Below are 22,671 nucleotides of genomic sequence, written 5' to 3'. Positions count from 1 at the left end.
CTCCCACTAGTTCGAATTAAAGGGCTACACAGCCCTTAATTCGAACTAGTAAGTTCGAACTAGGCTTAGTCCTCGTACAATGAGGTTTACCTAGTTCGAACTAAGCACTCCGCTAGTTCGAATTAACTTTGAACTAGCGGAGCGCTAGTGTAGCACCTATCAAAGTTAATTCGAACTAACGTCCGTTAGTTCGAATTAACGTTGTAGTGTAGACATACCCTCTACGAGGTATGGTGTCTTTTATTGTACCTTGACATTATTTATTTCTGCTTAGGAGCCCATTGGGTAGTTACTCATTAACACTAAATATTATACTGGAGGAAATTTATCAAGAGAAAACTGGAATAGCTGACTGAATATTAAAGAACTGTGACTCAGCATCTTTGTATTCCTAGAGATTAGATTACATCTTCCTTCATGAGCTATTAAAGGTAACGTTACCTGTATAGCTTGGCATTTGACATTCGCTCCACCCCTTTGATTACATAAAGGACTAGCTCAAATTTCAGTCATTCAGTCACATGATTACTGACAAACAAATAAAAAGTCGTTCTTTCCCTAGTTTCAACACTGACCAGAGCAGCGAGACTGGAAAAACAGAAGTTAGAAAGGGAACAAGAAACTGAGAGGCACAGAGCTAAGATGAATCTTCTTCCTAGCTTTTCCATTGAGACCTGGGCTCTGCTGATTACACTGTTCGCTCTCTTTATACTGTAAGTAAAATTCTATATGTTGCTTTTCTATTTTTGCTGTTTTCAAATTCTTGAAGGAGAGCCACTATTAATTTATATTTTACTGATCTTTTCATAAAACCATAGACATGGCAGGCTGGAAGGGAGCACAATACATCATCTAGTTCAGTCCCCTGTACTCAAAGCAAGACTGAATAATAACTAGACAGGGTTAGGCAAAATTTTTGGCCTGAGGGCCACATCAGGGTTCAAAGAATTTCATGGAGGGCCAAATAGGGAAGTCTAGGGGAGGCTGTGCTTACTAGGCAAGTGTGGTCCATCCCCTGTCCCCTATCCAACCCACTTTGCTCCCCGCTCCTCCAGACCCCCTACCTCCTATCCAAATCCCCTGCCCCTGACCATCCTGCGATCCCCTCCCCATCCAACCCCCACTTCCTATCCACTGACCCTCCCTTGCCAGAATCCCCTCCATCTGCTATCCAACCCCCTCTGTTCCCCTCCCTCAACCATCCCTCAGAAACGGTCCTTCTACCCACCTCCTGACTGTGCTGCCTGGAGTACCGGGGCGGGTGACACTGCAGCCATGCCACCTGGACAGAGCTCACAGCCGCACTGCCAGGGCAGCCAGGCCCCCGGGTGGGTATGGAGCCACTCAGGTGGGGGTCAGGTGCAGGGCTAGGAGACAGAGCTAAAGGTGGGGGCATGGCTGGAATAGGGGTGGGTTGGGGCTGGTTGGCATTCCCTCTCTGCCCTGCATGGTAGCTGGCTTAGCCTGTTGCTCCTCCTGAATGTTCCTCTGCACACCCCTAAGGGTTTTGGGGGCTTATGCTCTACAGACAGAGATTCCCCAACTTTCCTAGGCAATTTGTTCCAGTGCTTAACTACCCTGACAGGAAGTTTTTCCTAATGTCCAACCTCAATCGCTCTTGCTCCAGTATAAGCCCATTGCTTCTTGTCCTATCCTGAGAGATTTAAGAACAATTTTTCTCCCTCTTCCTTCCACCTTCCTTTTATGCACTTGAGAACTGTCGTCATGTCCCCACTCAGCGTTCTCTTCTCCAGAATAAACAAGCCCAGCTTTTTCAATCTTTCCGCATACGCCATGTTTTCTAGACTGTTACTCATTTCTGTTGCTCTCTGGACTTTCTCCAATTTGTCCACATTTTTCCTGAAATGTGCATCCAGAACTGGACACACAACTCAAGCTGAGGCTTAGCACTCCAGAATGATGGTTACCTTTTTTGTTACAGTTGACATATTTAACTTGTGGTCCACTTTAACCCCCAGATCTCTTTTTCCAGGACACTTTCCTAGGCAGTGTTTTCCCATTTTGTGTGTGTGCAATTGACATTTCATATCCATAGGATTCCCTGTCTGCTGAAAGTCTGCATTTCCTCCTTTTTTTTTCAAGACAAAGAAATGGTGCCCCCATCCTTAGCCCAAGGAAGAAATATTTGGAATATTCTCATGAATTGTTACTAAAACAAAGTAATAATAAATCCTTGAGATTTTTAATCTACTCTATATTTGAGAGGGTTTGTCTGTCTGTACATCTGTGTGGCTATATCTAGACTACAGGCTTCTTTTGGAAGAAACTTTTTTTGGAAGAGATCTTCTGAAAAAACTTCTTCCGAAAAAGAGCATCCACACTGCAAAAGTGCATCAAAAAAGATCTGCTTTTTCGTAAGAGAGCATTCAGACTAAATGGACGCTCTCTCGCATGTAAGCTGTGATTGCTATGGACAGAATAACCACCAGGGCACCTGTGCTTTTTCCTCTTCCCCTGAAAGAACTGCCTCTTCCCCATCCACACATGCCTTTTTGCGAAAGAGCTCGTAGAAGGAGGATTACCAATGCCGGAAAAACCCCTCTGTTCTTTCAATTTTCTTGCAGAAGAACGCCATTGCAGTGTGGCCGATCCTCAAGTTTTGTCTGAAAAAATGGCCGTTTTTCTGATAAAACTCTGTGGTGTAGACATATGCTGTGTCTGTCTGGTTGATCAAGAATTCTTCCTAAAAAGTGAGAGCTAGGGCCACCACGTTTGGTATACAGCCTCCTCTTATCATAACTTAAAGCAAAGCCAAGGTCTGGTTGTGCCAGGAAAATGCTTTGTGCCTGGAATGGGATTGCGTCTCATAAAACCATACAACAAAAAGACAGAATCACCCGGCAGATAAAAGAGGCTTGCTGGGGGCACGACCCCTTCTGGGACTACCCCAACCCTGAGCCTTTCCCCGCTCCAGGAACCCTCTGATTCGTACAGTAAAATTGCTGGCTGTTCCTCTTAGGGAGCTACTGAAAAGCACACAGTTTGCTGCATTCCTCACTCTGGCTGGGGAGTGCAAGATTCAGATGAACCTGGACCTGCCTCAGCCAAGGCACATGCACCCCATCCCCTGGCTACACTCGCTGGAGCTGCAGTGGCCACGGAGAGGTGCTTCTCACCTGCCCTCAAGCTGCTGCAGAGAGAGGGAGCTAGACGAGTCCTCTCTCCTCAGGGCAGCCTGCGTACTGAACCCCTCATCCTCTGCCCCACCCCAGAGCAATGATTTAAATGAAGCATGGGCATTTTCATTTTATTTTCCAAAAAGCAAAAATGAATTGACTTAGGACCCAAGCAGCACTGGGTAAATCTTCTAGTTATTTATATTGCACTAGCCTCCAGAGGATCCAGCTGCCTCATTTGTGTCAGGTGGTATGCAAACATGTAGGAAGAGATGGTCCTTGATGATCTTACAATGTAAAGGTTGTGCCATAGAGAGGATATGCAGTAAATGGTACTAGCTCATGGTGTTATATGCACACTCTCGGAACGACCAGTGGAAAGACACTGAAGGCAAACAGCATTCTTGAGACCAGTTTGAAAGGAGGCAGTGGGCCCTGTTTTTCTCACAATCCAATGCTGCTCTGCTATTAATGGCTCGCTCGCAGGTGACTGACCGGAAGCTTGAAGTTGCTGAGGGAATCTAATTAAGACTGCTCCTCTCAACAACTTTCAGTGTTGCAGGAAAAACAGCTCAGATATGGACAATAATTGGGGTAGACAAAGGCTGCAGCTTTGTAGGTTTCTGGCCTAACGATTAATGTAATCAGTGGCACAGTCCATTTATTTACACTGCACTAGCAACTATTCAATAACATCTGCCGTCTGAAAATATTAACCCTGTTTCCGAACTTCTTTGAGTTATTGGACTGAGGAGCAATTCGAGGACCCTTCTGGGGATACACTCAGATCTTCAATTTGGGAGAAGCTCTTCACCTTCTCTGGCCCAACTTTTCATATTGCAGCTATTTTGTGGTCACCTAAGACTTCTGTTTGTCATTATGCTGCATTCTGTGGAGACCTGGGATTGCATTGTGGCAACAGGGATAGAATGGCTCCCAAACAACATGCCTCCGCTATTTGAGCTGAAACAGAATGTCTGCTGCCAATTCTGACTCACAATTGATCACTTTTGAGTCTGTCTTGGGCAGGGGTGCTGTGCCGGTCATAAGGTTTTGCTTCACTTTCTGTGCAATAACATTACGCAAGCCAATTCAATATGCCGTTTTCCGTCCCTTACAACTGGGTTTAGGATAGCCTGAATCTCAAACAAACCAAAAGGCGGACTCCTCTGTTGTTTTCATTGTTTGAAAATGTAATGGCTATCCTCTGACATAATAATGAGGGTGTTATTTTCTGTGTTGTCTTGGCTACATTTCCATCCTGTCCTACTCAGACCTGGCAGTTCTATAGCACCATCTGTCTTAGGATCTCGTAGCATTTTACAAATGGTGAACTGGGCCTAACAGATGGGGGAGGGAGGCAAGTCATCACCCCCGTTTTAAAGACTGAGAAACAGAGCCAGTTTCAAGTTAATGACATGGCTGGCCTTAGGATTTATGGGGACCTACAGAGTACTATTAAACTGATGCCCCTATGCCCAATGGCAGCCCAGGAGGGGGAACATGATGGTTTTGAGAGATGTGATTTTCTAATCTTCAACAACACGCTAATGCAGGAGTTCTCAAACTTATGATACCGCGACCCCCCTCTCCATTGCTGCAACCAGCCTCTCAGTTGCTCGCATGCCCCCTCTAATTTGTTTGCAATCCCCCTCTAAGTTGCTCATGACCCCCCGGGGGGTCGGGACCCATAGTCTGAGAAACACTGAGCTAATGAACTATTTTTTTAAAAAATGTTTAACTAAGGTCCTGTCGACTAACACATTTAATTCAGAAACTGACTATAAACCCAGGGTTTGCAAATGTCTGTTAAATGGCTCTATTACCACCTGGATGGTTCTTTTACAAGGTTTAATGTTCTGCTAATAGCTCTGGCAGGCTTTTTCACTTTTAGTTAACTAGATCCTCTCAGGAGGGAGTGGAGCCACAGAACAGGGATAGGAAGAGGTGGGTGGATGGACATTAAGATCTTGCGGTGCCCCATATTTTCAGGTGACCTAAGCAGCTGCCTATTCTGGGTATGGGTAAGGATGACCCTGGTTAGTGACTTGCTTTGGGGTCATGACAAGCCAAGGTCATATCCAGAAAAAAAGCACCCACCTTTCCTTTGTTTCCGGCCCATGTTACTCTCACTAGGCCTGGGGTTCTCCAACTTCATGCCCCCTCTTCTGAAAACAGAAAATATCTTCATAACCGCTGGAGGGGGCACTGAAGCCTCAACCTGCCCCGTGGGCATTAGGGAGAGGGACAAAGCCTGAGCCTCGGCACCCCAAGCAAGGAGATCAAGCTAAAGAGTTTCAGCCCCAGGCAGAGGGCCTGTAACTTGAACCTGTTGCCTGAGGCAGAAGCTTTGACTTCGGCCTCATATGGTGAGACTCAGGCTTTGGCCCTGGCAACCCCATTAAAATGGCTCTCAACCCACTTTGGGGTCCCACCCCACAGTTGGAGAACTGCTGTGCTAGGCCCCAGAAATGACTGTAGTGCAATGGTAAGCAAGTCATCCCTGTAGCCACTGGAACTCTTGGCCCAGATTCATCAAAACTAGTCAGTGCTCTAGAAACCGCTCGCCACATGCAAACTGAGGTTTCCCTTTTCCTCACCCGTTGTCTGTCTTGGCTCTCTGGACTGCAAGCTCTTGTACAGTGTGTTTGTACAGCCCCTTCCATAGTGTGACCGACCTCCGCTGGGGTTTCTAGGCATGATCAAAATACTAAATGGTAATAAGAAAGAGAGGTAGGTGTAAGTTACACCTCTCTACCCTAGTGATAGAAATGTAGCCATGTTAGTCTGGTCTAGCTGAAACAAAATACAGGACTATGTAGCACTTTAAAGACTAACAAGATGGTTTATTAGGTGATGAGCTTTCGTGGGCCAGACCCACTTCCTCAGATCAAATAGTGGAAGAAAATTGTCACAACCATATATACCAAAGGATACAATTAAAAAAAATGAACACATATGAAAAGGACAAATCAAATCAAAATTCTCTACCCTAATGTGGCTCCTGGCATCCCATGGAGGAATCACCTGGAAGAAGGGCAAATTATATGGCACCTATTGTTCTAGGCCAAGCAAGTCCTTTGATACAGTTTCCTTGACAATTACTGGAGCTATAATATTCATTTGGAGACATAGCTCTTGCTTAGGAAGCTGGTAACCTCGGTCTGAAAACAAATATTTAAAAATATCTTTCAACACAGTCACAGACAAGCTTCAAAATGGTACAGCCCCAATCTTCACAGAGAATCAGAGAGCCCTGAGGCAGGAGTAATAACTTTACAACTCCAAAGGAGGGTGCTTCAGAGGAGCGAAATCTGCAAAGCTATTAACAAAATCCAAAGAGCAACCCAACAGACTAGGCTCCCCAACACACCACTAGGCTAACACTGGGCTAACCACAGGGAAAACAATACATGAAATTAAAGTGCAGCTTTCACAAAAGCCCTGCTCGGGACTTTACTTCCGGCTCCGTTTTGATTTCTCTGCAAAATAAATAAGCTTTGTTCTCATGTCCCCTTTCTGGCTCCTTTTCGTGAGCTGGCAACAAGCCTGCAGAGGGTTCTCTTTTCTGGAGCACGTATTTCTTTAGGAGAGGCTTGCTTTTTTCCTCAGGGCTATCTTCTTTCTGAAGATTTGTGGTAAAGCTGGGAGGTTTATTACTGGCTGCACTTATTAAAAAGCTTTAGAAGGCACAAGGAGTGGGTGCTTCCTTCCTGATGTAATGCAACAGCCTTACTTCTTCAGGATGGGCATTGAAAGCTTTCAGCCCCAACATCACAGCAAATACTGTTCTGAAGCCTTCAGACTCTTTTGTTATTTTTACAGATATGGGATCTGGCCATTTGGTTTTTTCAAGAAATTGGGTATCCCTGGGCCAAAACCCTTGCCTTTCTTTGGAACTGCCTTGGAATATCGTAAAGTGAGTATTTAAAGCCTTCTTCTGGCCCCAGAAATATATGTCCATCATCATAAAATAGCTAGATTTCTACACAGCACTGATGAGTTCTCCCATGTGCTCTGAGCTCTGCTCGAATGCACAGGTTGTATAGGATCCAATGCAGGGTAACATTTCTGTAGTGCAAATGACACTGTGAAGGGCATGATGAGCCCTGTGGTGATTGCCCAAAACAGGTGAACAGGGTGGCTGGTTTGCAATCACTATTTACTGAGTTCTTTGCAAACATTTTCCTTACAGATGCCTTAACCTCAAGCATGATGCACACCTAGAATAACTAGTTCCAGCCACGTTCTTAAAAGAACCCATCCCTTACAGACTGCAAGAGACTCGATTCCCCTTCTCTAGAATGCATGCTTCTTTTCTAATTCCATTTTAAAAATCTCTCTCTGCAGGGTATGGTGGAGTTTGACACCGAGTGCTATAAGAAATATGGGAAAATCTGGGGGTGAGTATGTTTACCAACCAGTTCTGTGTGGTATGTTCCTCACATTATCCTATAGTCAGAATTCAAATTGGAGGGTGAAAAAAATCCACTGGAAGAGGAGATCTCAAAGGCTCCAATGCTGTAACAGGACGGTGCCACTGGTTTGATAGGAAATTTGTCCACTTCTCCTGGATTGCAATTTGTAAAGGAAGGTGTGTATATAAATATATTCCAGATACATGCTGTAATTGCATATAGATCCCAATTATACCAACTCTGTTCCTGTCTATAACCCTGACCTGGTGACATGTGATAGGTTTGCATTACCGCTGTCTGCCACTGCAGTTGTAGCATGGACTACATGCTCCGGTAACTTCTGCAGGCTATCCAACTGGCCTTATACCATTTCCCCATCCATTCAAAAGGCTATATCAATCCTTATTTAACTTATCTCCATTATCTACTATATATTTTAGAGAGTTTGTCTGTTTGTCTGTATGTTCAAGATCTCCTCCTAAATGATAAAAACCAAGACCGCAAAATTCGGTGTTTAGCTTCCTCTTATCAGAACTTAAAGCAATGTAAGGGCTTGGTTGTGCCAGAAGAACAGGATGTGTCTGGAATGGGATTGTTTCTCCTAAAGCAAACAAAAAAGAGAATCACCAAATCAAGTACAGTCCTCAAAATTGACATAACTGAGTGAATGTTGAAAAGAGACTGAAACAAGATGAGCCAGAAAAAGAGGATGAATCTGGAATAGGACTGCTTCTCAATAAACCTTACAGAAAAGAGATCACACAGAGAAATTTGGAGTAGTGCTCTTCTGGCACAGCTAATTCAATACTTATGGTTTGAAAACTAGAATAAAATGTTATTGGAAACCAAATTGACTATAGCCCTTTTCGGTTAAAACATAGTGAATGATAACAGTTTCTAGGGATGAAGAAAAAAATACACTTCATGGAATTCCCATTTTAAAAAACTGCAAAACATTAAATGGAAAAGTTTTAACAATCCCTTTATAAAATAAATCTGAACTTTTAAAAATAAACCTGAAAGTTAACTTCATAAAAACAACATTGTATTTTTGAAAAATACAATCATTTAAATAAAGTATGTACATTTTCCTGTTGTTTCCCTAACCCCCACCACAAAAATTGAGTTAAGGACCCTAGCAACAACAGCTAAATCTGCTAGTAGGATAATAAATCTTTAAACAATTATATAAAACTAGAATTCAGGCCAATCAACAAAAGTATTTCAGTGCTATCAGCTGAAAAGGTCCAAATTTGTGAATCAAAAGGATAAAATAAATATACTGCTAACATAAGAGAGTGTAAGGATCTGGAAATGTATAGGCCAAAGAGTGAATGTTCCTACTGCCTTTAGGATCCGATAGCTTTGTGTTCAGCAGCTCTCATCTCTCATGGATTTCAGAGGGTGTTTGGCCTTGTGGAAGATTGAGCCCTTTCTTTAAAATGCATTTTAAAAAAAACAACAACAACCTTGAAGCAATCCTTTTGTTTCTACATTATAAAAAAAGTTATGGTGACATCTTACTCATCATTATTTGTGTATGAAAACCCCGTTTGTTACTATTCAAGTTACTTATGGCATCATGTGAGGGGTTCATGTCACAGAAGAATTCGTACTATTGATCATTTGTTTTTGGAAAAGATTTTCTAGTACAAAACTCATACAGGACATATTCTATTCTAGCTCTAGTGAGAGGGCCAGAGGGGAGGGATTCCTTAGGGAAAAACTGAAAGGACTAAATGTATTACAGTACTTGGGGAAAATGAGAAACTGTAGAGATCTGTCTACATGTATTTGAAGAGCATAAGCACTAAAGAAGGAGAAGAGTTTAGGGTGGCAGATCAAAGTACCACTAGGAAGAAAGAGATTAAATTAAACGAGCATAATCAATTTAGTAATGACCCCTTGGCCAGAAATCTTTTATTTACTAGTGGTATCAGTAGCACCCAGATGACTATAAATGAGAGGAGAGAAAAACCAGTTTTTCTGTAGCATCAACTTGTTAATCTTGTGCATGACAGCCCTTTGTATATAGCCAGTTTCACTGTTTCCCCAGTTAGTTCCTCCTGTTCTTCTCGTGGGTCTTTAATGCAACTATGGGAAACAGAACATTAATTTAAAACACAACTGGGAATGGATTTAGTACTGTACCTAAAACTCCATTTGACTTACTTTTTTTTTTTTGAAGTGACTAAAATATGATGCTGGTGCTCCTCTCTGAAAACATAGATGTAGGCAGTATATTGGGGATATTTATGAGAGTTAGAGGAGAGAATGTGTGAGGGAGAGAGAGATTTCTCAGAGAGGCATAGTCTCACAAAAGAAACATTCATGAAGTGTCTTGAAAAGACAGGGATAAATGCTGGTTTGAAAGGCCTTTTCCGTCTCTAATTTCTATGATTCTAAAAAGCGGTATTTCCAGTCAGTGCACTTTGCTATAGAAACCAATAGAGAGTAGGACTTGTAGCTATCAGAGACATACCAGGGAGGAAGAAGTTTTTTGTTTAATGCCCGAATTTCACTGATAAATAGCGAATTGTGAATTTTTATTTCTTTTCCCCCATAGGTTTTATGATGGCAGGCAACCTGTGCTGTCTGTCATGGATCCTAAAATAATTAAAACTGTGCTGGTGAAAGAGTGCTTCACCATCTTTACCAACCGGCGGGTATGAATCATTAATATTCATCAGATGAATCATTAATATTCATCAGAAAGATGCAATAAAGTCATGATAACATCAAATACTGTATTTAAATACTGCAGGAATATACGAGATTTCTTTTGGAGATGCAGCATGAATGCACATTAGTGCAGAGTCAACCTGTGGAACTCATTGCCAAAGAATGTGGTTGAGGCTAGGACTTTAACAGGGTTCAAAAAAGAGCTAGATATATTCATGGATGTTAGGTCCATCAATGGGTAGGATGCGTAGGAATGGTGTCCCTAGCCTCTGTTCCTCTAAAGGTGGGTGATGGGGAAGGTATCTTGTGAGAATTACCTGTTGTGTTCCCTCCCTCTGGGGCATCTGGCATTGGCCACTGTTGGCACACAGGATACTGGGTTAGATGAACCATTGGTCTGACCCATTATGGCCATTCTTATGTTCTTATGAGACCTCACTTGGAATTAGATACTCTTGCTCTCAAAGAAAGCTGGTTGACCGCACTTTAAAAACTGCTTAGGTTGTTCATTTTCATTTATTGTTTTTTTAAAAAGTATTTAGGAAAAAGTCAACTCTTAGTTACACCAGTATAACTGAGAGCTGAATTTAATGGTTTGAATGCATCAGTTCATGGGCACCAGTTGGAAACCTTGTCTCTACCACATGGTCGATCCATGCTTCAGAATTGATTCACTGTCAGTCAATTTATTGCCTCTGCTTAGACATGACAAATTGATCTCTGATCACTCTCCCGTTGACTCCGGTAATCCATCAGGATGAGAAGAGTAGCTGGAGTCAACGGTAGAGCAGCCCTCGCCAACCTTAGGGTACGTCTAGACTACAGGGTTTTGTCGACAGAAGTTTTGTCGACAGAATCTGTCGACAAAACTTCTGTCGACAAAGAGCGTCTAGACACATTCAGTTCTGTCGACAAAGCAAGCTGCTTTGTCGACAAAACCCTGTAGTCTAGACACAACCCTACATGCAATAACACCTTCTATCGACAGAACTGTCGACAGAAGGTGTTATGCCTCGTAAAATGAGGTTTACCAGCGTCGACAAAACTGTTGAGTTCTGTCGACATTATGTCGACAGAACTCAGCGGTAGTGTAGACGCAGGTATAGTTTTGTTGACAAAAGTCCACTTTTGTCAACAAAACTCTGTAGTCTAGACACACCCTTACTGTGTGGAAGTATGTCAACTTCAGTTACACTATTTGTATAGCTGAAGTTATATAGGATAGATCTGTGTGTGTGTGTGTGTGTGTGTGTGTGTGTTAGTGTAGACATGGCCTGAGTCAGTGTGTATACATTTGTGCAGGTCTGCCCCAGTGCTTGTGGGGTTGATGTTTTTTGTGGGTACCACTGCCCAAGTGTAACCCGTTGGGGGAAGTGTATGTGTGTACAGATCAGGAAGGAAAAGGGTTGCTTTGTGCACTCTTACCTTTTCTAGAGAAACTCAATAGCTTCTTTTCAGTTATAAACTTGCCTTTGTCACCCCAGAATTTAGGCCTTGTGGGAGTGCTAGAGTCTGCTGTCTCCATAGCGGAGGATGAGCAATGGAAGAGGATCCGCACTGTGCTCTCTCCAACCTTCACCAGTGGGAAGCTAAAAGAGGTAAAACCCAGAGGAACAGTCACACATTAACTGTGGGGTCAGAGCATAGATGGTCTACAGGTCAAGGTAGTCTGGTCTCTTCAGTCAGATTCAAATGATTAAACTGGACTGTCTCATTTGTGCTTCCTAATATTAAAAAGATGGAAAAAGGATTAAAATGAAAAGCCTCTGATGGCAGAAATGGATCAAGTCTGTAAATATTAATGAACCCATCCCCCTTGGCTTTTCAGAAGCTAGGCTTAACGAAGACGTAAAGTTTGGCATGTTTAAGTCGTGTCCTGTCATTTGTATTGCAGATGTTTCCCATTATCGAGCAATATGGGGAGGTTCTGGTGAGAAATATTCAGAAGAAAGCAGAAAAAGATGAGCCTGTGGCTGTTAAGGAGTGAGTAACTGCCAAGAATAAGCTGGCTGAGCAGCAAATCTTGTAAGCAGCTCTGGTTCATTCGTTACTGGCAATGCAGATAGTTCTTTGGATGAAACTGACTTCTGAAGAGATGAACAGGGCCATCTGAAGGACTAGGATGAAATGTAAAAGGGAAAATTTAGGCTAAATCTCAAGAAAATCTCCCTGAGGTGAAGTCTGTGGAACAATTTATTAAGGGAAATGGTGGAAGCCCCAAATTCTGGTACATTTTAAACTAGAGTGGAGGAAACATTAGAAAATGTGGCATAGGGGAACACCCTACACAAGCAAAGATGTTGAGAGGATGGTGTAACTGAACTTTAATATCTCTACGGTACACATGAGGGCTGAACACAAGAGGGCTGCGTCTAGACTGGCACCATTTTGCGCAAATACTTTTAACGGAAAAGAGAACGTCTATACTGGCATGTACTGTTGCACAAAAGATTTGCTTTTGCGCAAAAGCATCCATGCCAAAGTAGACGCTCTCTTGCGCAAGAAAGCTCCGATGGCCATTTTAGCCATCGGGCTTTCTTGAGCAAGAAATTAACTTGGCTGTCTACACTGGCCCTCTTGCGCAAGAATACTTGCACAAGAAGTCTTATCCCTGAGCGAGAGCGTCGGAGTATTTGCACAAGAACCACTGATTTTGTACATTACAACGTCAGTGTTCTTGCGCAAATACTCGTGGCAAGTGCTTTTGCGCAAAATCTTGCCAGTCTAGATGCACCTGAGGATCAAAGCTAGGACTTAGAGGTCAGACAAAACTATTTTTATGAAGGTGTGCTTCCAGGAAAATTCTGACAGGGTGAATCCTTCGGGAGCAGAGAATGTGTCTTTTTGCCTGTGTTGACCCATCACATTTGGGCCCTACCAGAATATAAATAATAAAGACATATTTAATAATATAATATTCTTTGGTTTGTACTTATTTATTTATTTTTGACAGCTTGTTTATTCTACCACTGTAGCACACAGATTTACTATCCGCTGTCAGCAGGACTAGGGTTCAGAGCTTCTTAAAAGGCCATAGCCACTTGACAAGATATTTACAGGCACTTGAATAGGTCTGATTCCACCAGAGGACACACACATAGGCCAATACATTACATTATGTAATGTCCTCAGCAAGTCTATTAGGGTATGTCTAGACTACTTGCGTCTGCCGCAAGAGGCATGTAAAATAGGCTACCCGACATAGTCAATGAAGTGGGAGATTTAAATATACCCAGCTTCATTAAAATAAAAATGGCCGCCACGCTGTGCTGGCTCAGCTGATTGTCAGCATAGTGCGCAAGTCAAGACGTGGATCAGTTGACAAGGGAAGCCTTTGTCAACCACTCCCTTATGCCTTGTGAAACAAGGTTTACAGGAGCGGTCGACAAAGGAATTCCCTGTTGACCAATCCATGTCTTGACTTGCGAGCTGTGCCGATGATCAGCGGCCCCACTTTTCAAAAGCATAAACAAGTCTCATGAGACTTTTGTTTTCTTTAAAGAGATGTAACATAGAAAGGGAGGGAAAAGTTGTAATTGCCTTTTTCAAACATTAACACTCCTATCCATATTCTGTTTTCGCTCAGCATCTTTGGAGCTTATAGCATGGATGTCGTCACTAGTACTTCCTTCGGTGTGAACATTGACTCCATGAACAACCCTAAAGATCCTTTTGTCAAGGAAATCAAGAAGCTAGTGAAGTTTAACTTTTTTGACCCACTCTTCATGTTGATATGTAAGTTTGCTTTTGCTCACTAAAAGCTCCTTCTAAGTATTCCATTTTGAACTATGACTTCTGCCTCAGAATCAGACAAGTGGTCCACTGGTTTTACCATCCGAGTAGCTATCCCTTAGCCAATAAGCCAAAGACTAGGTAATTCCAAGGATAAAAGTCTCCACTCAAAAGGTCACCTTGGACACATGTTGCTTTAATTTATACCCCTACAAGCCTTATGATGAGAACAGTCTGGAGTTATACAAGTGCTAGTAAGCACAAGAATTTTAACATATTGGTTGTGAGAAGGATCACAATGCTTTGGGGGCAGTTTGGAGATATTTGCTTGGGCACAAGATGTCAATGAATATCAGAACTCTGCGGTCAGTCTGACATGACTAGGATAATTTCATCCTTTTTAGAATGTTTTCATCCCGGTCAACACCGCTGGAGTAATGCTAGTGCAAACTGGGGGAATGTCCTCTGCTCAGAATATGACTCACCAGTCTCAAAGACAGGGCCTCAAGTCACCTATGGTGTGAAATACTGTAATGTTCCTTTTCTTTCATTTACACTCAGGGCTAAATTATATCATTTGTGAGGAAACACGAGTAGGGGGCAGGGTGGAGCCCAAATTCCCCACAGGGAATATGGTGGCCAGACAGGCTCCTAATGAGCTTTCCAGTGCATAGAAGTGATCGAGTAGAGCTATCCTTTAGAATGATGCAACCTCATCTCTCTAGTAAACATTTCCAGTTGTTCTAATTAATATTTTTCCATAGACATCTTAGATGAAATGGACTTTAGTTCCCTGGACATGGCTTCAGCCAGTTATTTTTGTCTCCCTTCTAGTTGTATGCCCATTCCTCATTCCTCTTCTTAAGAAGATGAATGTGAACTTTTTCCCCAAAGATGCCATAGAATTCTTCATGAAGTCAGTCTCCAGAATAAAGAAGGAACGTAAAGAAGAGGGAAAAGGGGTAAGCAGGACTCTCCCACTCATGAGCCAGAGAATGTTCTCTGTTATATTAGCTCACATGAAAAACATTTACTTGTGTGAGTTAGAGTCTAGCAAAGGACCACAATAGTATGTGTGTGTCAGTGATCTAAGCCGATATCAGGGTAAAACCCAAGCAGACTTGATTGCAGTTTGGGAGTATGTTTATACTGCAGAGGCTTTTTGGGAAAACGGCCTTTTTGCAGAAAAAACTTCACTTATGTCCACGCTGCAATCACGTTCTTTTGATTAAAAAATTGAAACAACAGAGGGGTTTTCCTGACATTGGTAAACCTCTTTCTATGAGGAAGAAGTCTTTTTCCATAAGAGCTTTTTCAGAAAAAGGTGTGTGTGGTCAGGGAAGAGGGAGTTCTTTCAAAAGAAGAAGAAAGAAGAAAAAGCACAGGTGCCCTGGTGGCCACTCCATCCACAGTAATCACAGCTTACATGTGAGATAGCATCCATTCAGTGTGGACGGTATCTTTCAAAAAAGCAGATTGCTTTTGTTGAGTGGATGCTCTCTTTTGGAAGAAGTTTTTCAGAAGATCTCTTCCAGAAAAGCTTCTTCCGAAAGAAGCCTGCAGTCTAGACATAGCCTGGGTGTGCAAAGATTTTGATTTACAGAAAACTGCCCTAAGGAGTAGCCTTGGGAAGCTGGAGCAGACAGAGGGAGGGACTCCACTGAGCAAGTGGTAGAGTTGAGCATGAACACACAGCGCAGTGTCACTGATACTGTGGTATTCAGAGCACAGTCTCCAAAAGAGAAGGTCTTAACTCTCATTTATTTCCCCGCTGGATTTTCTCTCCCCCAGAGTAACCCTGCGGTAAGGCAGTTACTTGTAAAAGTCACAAACAGAGATGTTGTTTTTACTTTCCCCTAAAACTGTACAGCTGTTTTAATAAGGGTGCTTTGCAAACTAGACAAAAAAAGAGTCTAGCTCTGCAGTCTCAGGCCTTGCTCATCATTCCTAACAATGACTGACCAAACCTGCTGTCCCCGCTGACTTTTCTTTAGAGCTGGACCAATGGACCCCTCCAAGAAGTGCAAGAGTTTCATGTTTTAAGCCATTGTCACAGAAAAGACATTTGCATTTTGCTGGGTCCTATCTAGTCACTCCTGGGGATTTTAAAATACAACATTTGTGTTCTGAGACCCAATTTTCTGAGCCATCCCTAGGGGAATCTCTCACTAGACCAGCTTTCCTCTGAATGATTACTTCTTTTTCCAGGCCCGAGTGGATTTTCTGCAGCTGCTGATTGAATCCCAGAATTCTACCATGAGCCATGAAAGCAATGGAGTGATTCAGACATATAAAGGTAACAACATAAAAAGACCCATATTGGTGAGTGCCGTTGGGGGCTACTGCAGAGAGGGGAATATGAATATGTAGCTTCATGGAGAGGAAATAAATGGTTCATCTCCCCTCTCCAGCTAGGGAGAGGACTGGTTGACTCACCTGGACTGCATATACGTTTTTGTCCAGCACAGAGTGAGATGGGGAAAAGTTATCATTAAGTAACACTTTTCTCACTAGTAGACTAGAAGGCATGCATTCCAGGCCAACCCTTGCTGTATAATCCTTAGTGTTGGCCAGTGAAAAAATATGAAGTTGGTACCTGCCAATATGGTAAGAAGCAAAGGCCAGCTCTATTACCCCCCTAAACTACCTGCTTTCATTGTATCATTAATCACAATTCATTTAAATAAAACTTCTCCGATTATAGCTTGGTTAGAACTATTCTCGGTTCTTTTCAAGACTAGGAGAGAGCAGGTGTCCCATGGTAATCAGGTCACCACTGAATGATTAGATTATATAACCTGAAAATGAATCATAGCCAACTTGGCAGGAACCCGTGTTTTGCTTTGTATGTACTGCATTAATCAATCAACAGCACCAGGGATTACAAATCAATCATTCGCCCTGTTTAATTTTCCCACCACACCCCCATCAGCCCTATCCGTGGGATAATAATTAATAAATAATAATAATAAAATCACCATCCATCTCTTCTGGCATAATATACGTTATGTGCAAAAAGCACAGCCTACATGCTGTTGTTTCTGGGGCTCATCTTTTCTATCTGTGTTCCTCTCTTTGCACAGGCCTGACTGATAATGAGGTTCTGGCTCAAGCATTTATTTTTATTTTTGCTGGATATGAGCCCACCAGCAACACGCTATGCTACCTTGCTTACAGTTTGGCGATCAACCCTGATGTGCAGCAAAAGCTGAAGGAAGAGATAGACTCAGTTTTACCAAACAAGGTAAGAGAGTAGTGGATGCTCAGTGATTTCTATATAGCTTCTTTCAAGCCAGTTTCTTTCCTCTAGTTACGTCCAGTTAATGAGACTGTGGTTTAAAGACCTTAAATACAAATACTGGCTTAGCTATCCTTTGGAAGCTCTGATAAGCACACATTAAGAAATTTTCGCTTTCACCAAAAAGAGAGCTGAAAACTTGTTTCCAAAATGGTATATGTCTATTTTGGGTGAGTTACAGAAAGTACCATGTATGGAATATACTACAACTGTCTTGCAAACTCCAAACCATAACTATTGCATGCGTAATAGTGGTTGTGCATTTCTCAAAATCTCCAAATGATATAGGAGAGGAAGAGAAGCTGAGAGAATGGTGAACACAGATAACAATAGCCTGGCAATAACAGGGATTACAAATCAGTACAATTTTTAAATCCCCAGTCTCAAACCCACACCAATAACTTTTCCCATGGGACAATATAATAAAGCCTTATTGAGTCATATATATAGAAACACACAGAGAAATACACACCTTATTTTTCTTATCTCTGCTTGCCTATATGTTTTCCTTGTGACATCCTTTTTTCTACCTATTTATCTCTCACACCAGAATTTGCACACTCAGCAAATACCTTTTGTTACTTTAACGTGCTCAACAACAAAGAATTGTTTATGAAGCTGTAGGAAAAAGGAAACAAGGAGAAGAGAGTTACACTCATGGAATGGAGATGTCAACTGGGAGACATGAAGGAAATTCATACCATTGTTCCTGGGTACTAATTAGTTTGTCTTTGTATCTCTTGCACTGAATGTCTATGTGTTGCAAGAGATGCCACTTTTCAAAAACACATTGGCCACCCCAGGATTGCTGATTTCAGGTATGAAGTTGGCAAAAATGGGCAGAGATTCCCAGTAACTAACATTATTTAGGAAAAGAAAATTAAGGTGAATTGATAGGTTCACAGTGAACAGACAGTTCAGCATTGAATGCAGAATGGATACTGTGACAAATGAGAAGAGAAAACATGTTTTCAACACTGATCACATGAAAATCTCATCTAGATAACCTTTTTCTTATTCCCTTGCAGGCTCCTCCCACCTACAATGCCCTGATGCAGATGGAGTACCTTGACATGACAATGAATGAAATCCTTAGGCTGTTTCCTCTCGGAGGGCGACTTGAAAGGGTCTGTAAGAAAGACATAATGATAAATGGAGTGAGCATTCCAAAAGACACAGTGGTTGCAATTCCAGCCTTTGTTCTGCATCGCATCCCAGAATTCTGGCCAGAACCCGAGGAGTTCAGACCGGAAAGGTATGGAATATATATCAATAGGAAAGGAGCAATATAATCTTCCTTATCTATACAGGCAGTCCCCGGGTTACGTACAAGATAGGGACTGTAGGTTTGTTCTTAAGTTGAATTTGTATGCAAGTCGGAACTGGTACATATTGTAGGGGAAACTCTAGCCAAACATTTCTCCAGAGCTCAGTTTTATTCTCCCACACCTCTCTTCCCTCAGTCCTTTATTCTCAAGCTGAGGTGTCTGCTGAGAAAAGCTGCTCCGTGTCTCTCTGGTCTGCTGGGGAGGGGCGCTAGCGTTGCGTCTCCCTGGTCTGCTGGGGGGAAGCAGCTAGTGCGGGGTTGCCTCACCCCGTTTGTAAGTAGGGATCTGATGTAAGTCGGATCCATGTAACCCGGGGACTGCCTGTATTAAGTCATTCCTGAATATCAGTCTCTGACCAACAAATTCTTACACTTATAACTGGAACCAGGTTCAGTAAAGAAAACAAAGAGACGATGGATCCATACACATACCTGCCTTTTGGGGCTGGTCCCAGAAACTGCATTGGAATGAGGTTCAGTCTCCTCACCATGAAACTTGCTATTGTCAGTCTGCTGCAGAATTTCACCATCAGACCCTGCAAAGAAACCCAGGTGAGAAACCTAGATTTACATTAGAAAACTTGGTTTTGAAAATCAGATGATTATTTACTGGGAAGAGTTCATTAAAAACAATTTTAAATACTTTATTTGGGTACGCAGATGGGACATGGTGAACAACTCAAAATAAAGATTCAACACAGATGATAGCATAGTAGTGTAATACATAGCAGATTCTATATTGCATGCACTGTGTGTAGTATGCAGTATTATAAAATATATCATGAGAGTATTGTATAAGAGAGTATCAGAGAGGTAGTCTGAATCTGCAAAAGCGATGAGGAGTCCTGTGGCACTTTATAGACTAACAGATTTATTGGAGCATAAGCTTTCATGGGCAAAGACCCACTTTGTCTGAATGCATCTGACGAAGTGGATCTTTCCCACGAAAGCTTATGCTCCAATACATCTGTTAGTCTATAAGGAGCCACAGGACTCCTTGTTGCTTTTGTATAGGAGAAAAAATAGTAACCGAGGAACCATTACAGCACAGAAAGGAGAGGAAAATGGTTAATCAGCTTTAGTAATAACTTTATTCAAGTAGATTGGTTGACAGTGTCATCATTTTCCACAGAGAAAATTAATTGCTTGACTCCTACCTGGTTATGATTATAAATATGCATCTTTGGTTTCCATTGCTTAGTTCCTTGAATAGAGTGAGTTGAGGTATCTGGAAGTTGAGGTATCTCATCCTTCATTTTCTTGTGGAATGGGTCCTTTGGTTGTCAGTGCTGCTTTTACTATGGGGGCTGGAAGGTCTATGAGCTATTTATGAAGTGTTGAAACTTTCAAAGTAAAGTTACAACCACCTTTCAGTGAGATTAGGGTCTCAAGCGTCACACTTTTCAGCAAGAAATGAGCTATTGTTGAGGGGAACACTGCCTTCTATGAAAGTCTCAGCCATCATAAACCATAGTCAGGAATACTACAACACAGGTAGACTGTGACAGACATGCTGGAGAAATGGTTTTGCCAAGAGTCTGTCATTTCCTGGAATATAAACCTTAATATCAAACAGAAGCAAGTGTACTGCCATCCCTGGGCAGCAAGGAGGAAAATGTAGTTGTGTCTCATGAGGACTACATAAGTGATGAGAAAATCTGACCCCCTTCACTTTCTGCTTTGAAAAGGGCTAACACTGGAAGAGATCATTCTGCCTAAAGAAGACCATTGATAGGCCACTGTTTTAACTGAGAAATCCTCAGGCTGAAACACTAACACTGTGCTTTGGACAATTAGGCAGGCAAATGATATGGCAATCATAGAAATAATAATGGAGACTTAGCAGTTTTTCTCTATAAGTTTCAAAGATCTCTACAAGGCAGGGGAGCATTATTGTCTCCCTTTTTACACACAAGGGAACTTAGTAAGAAAGCAGTGAAGTGACTTGTGCAAGAACACACAACATTTGTATCAGAACTGAGTAAGAGGTCGAGATTTTTAACCTCCTAATTCTATACCCTGACCCTTAGAACTTCCTTGAAGACTACAAACAATGGGGAATACCACATTTTACTATGATCCTCACTGAGCTTAAGCAATGGTGAAAGCAAGAAGAAATGCAGCACTGCAAAACACTGAGCAGGTTTATACAGGGCCTTGTTACAGGTCACCAAGAGCAAGACACCTTCACATCACTTGCTAGTTCTGTAATAGTTGAAATTCAGCTAAAAAAATGGTCATCTAGGTTTTTTAACTCCACAGCAAAACCAATTTGTTTGCAGTCTTTAACTAAGGTGCAGTCAGGCTGTAAGGTGCTAGCCTTGGTGCTTTTGGACTAGGATTGGAGAAGCTCTTCTCCTGCTTTAGGTCCAGCCAGCAATTCCTGTCAGGAAAAGGGGGCCAGCCTTCTTATCTCACCTTGTGGGTCCTGATTGGCTCTTCCCACTTCTTCTAGCCATTGGAGGACTAAGTCTTGCTGGTTCTGTCAGTACCAGAGTCTGACTGACCTCTCTAGGCAGTACACAGAGGCTTAAATATACTGCTTCCCTTTCTCAGGTGGCACTTTTCCTTCTGGTGGGTATATCAAGGCAGAGATGTCTCTTGCAGGGGACAGAGAAAGCTTGATACCCATTACAGGCCTTGAATATAAGAAATTCTGAGCACCTGCAATTTCCATAGAGACCAGGAAGCTCCTTGCAGGTCTGGGCCCATTAGGCCTATATGAAATGTCCATCACAAAACCCTAAGCAAGGAATAAGTGCTTCTGGATCTGGACTTTTTAGAAAATCAAATACATTTCCAAGTTTGTAAAACTTATAATAACTGGAGACAGGTAATGAATGAATCTGGGCTGGATTTGGAGTGAACAAGGCAAAACAAAGGCATGTCCTTTAGAGAATCTGAGAATATTTTATTTGCTGGGCTACAAATGTTCTTTTCTCTCCTAATGTTGCAGATCCCCCTCAAGCTGAGTACGCAAGGATTCATAACACCAGAGAAACCTATCGTGCTGAAGTTAGTCCCCAGATCTTGTACCACACACTCGGAGGAGTAGGAGCCAACTGAGTTTACAGCAGCTCTCCAGAGGACCAGCAGAGGCTTTCCACATCATTGGGCCTCTGCAGAACACACAGAAGAAGAGCTTCTGTTCATTCCAAAGGCATTTCTAAATAGCTACAGAAAAATATGACTGTCAGAAATGAAAATTGAATCACGGGGCAGTGACCGTAAATAGCGTGTATGCCCTCAGATTGAGAGAATGTGTGCCCAGCAAAAATCCAGAGGCGCTGCTCTGCTTTTCTGACTCCTTTTTAGTGGGAATCTTCTCTCTCAAAAGGAATAGGCCGTAGGAACTTTTTTAGTTACTGTGTGCAGGGATGAGTGAATGACAAGGAATGGCAGTGGTTTTCTGTGTTGTACTGATATTTGAAGACGTGTGTATAAACTGTTGGGCTGTTGAGCTTAGTGGGATGTGGTAAGACTATATCTTAGAAACTAAAACTCTCTTGGGTCACATGTTAATAGAATGAATGTATGTAACATGTACAGAGAAAGGCATTCATAAAAATATTTGGGAAAGCTCTCTGTTGTGTACTCTGAATAATTTGCTCACTTCTTACTTGAAAAAAATACCCAGTCTGGACTCCTGAAATTATCCACATGTAGCATCTTCCATGTCATTTACTGAATTTGATCCTTCATTGAACTTGATCAAGGCTTTCTCCTGGCAAATGCATTGCAAATAATACAACTGCTGCCTGGGAGTTTGCTTAAGTGGATCACTTTAGGGCAGGGTTATTAATTTCACCACTAACTACAGAATGCTGCCATGTAATCAATAAAGGAGGGTAAATGTTGATTGTGGGAGAGACCAAAGAAGAGATAGAAAACTGTGTTATTGACACTGTAGGCACTGCTATGTGCTAGGCACTCTGTGCCATCAAGCAAGATCAATCACTTCGGCCAAACAGCTTGGAAGAGATAATCAAGACAAGACAAAGGCTATTCCCCTTAGCACTACTATATTCTTTCTGGTAAGCTACTTGGTCAAGCGATTCAGATAGATGTGATTAAAAA

At 42.2% G+C, this 22,671-nt stretch overlaps 1 protein-coding gene across 1 annotated transcript; it reads left to right on the top strand.

The window, feature by feature from the left end:
• Positions 1-562: 562 nt before the first annotated feature.
• Positions 563-22,177, top strand: LOC102447714 (cytochrome P450 3A24-like). The gene is made up of 13 exons (XM_075899640.1): positions 563-713; positions 6,963-7,056; positions 7,488-7,540; positions 10,122-10,221; positions 11,722-11,835; positions 12,132-12,220; positions 13,824-13,972; positions 14,804-14,931; positions 16,178-16,265; positions 17,053-17,213; positions 18,296-18,522; positions 18,984-19,146; positions 21,551-22,177. The coding sequence occupies exons 1-13, from the start codon at positions 643-645 to the stop codon at positions 21,647-21,649; spliced, it is 1,536 nt and encodes a 511-aa protein (XP_075755755.1). The 5' UTR covers positions 563-642; the 3' UTR covers positions 21,650-22,177.
• The last annotated feature ends 494 nt before the right edge of the window (positions 22,178-22,671 follow it).

The sequence above is a fragment of the Pelodiscus sinensis genome, chromosome 16 (assembly GCF_049634645.1).
Source record: "Pelodiscus sinensis isolate JC-2024 chromosome 16, ASM4963464v1, whole genome shotgun sequence".
NCBI classification, from domain to species: Eukaryota; Metazoa; Chordata; order Testudines; family Trionychidae; genus Pelodiscus; species Pelodiscus sinensis.
The sequence above is the reverse complement of the archived record's forward strand: the minus strand, read 5'-3'. Positions and strand labels throughout refer to the sequence as shown.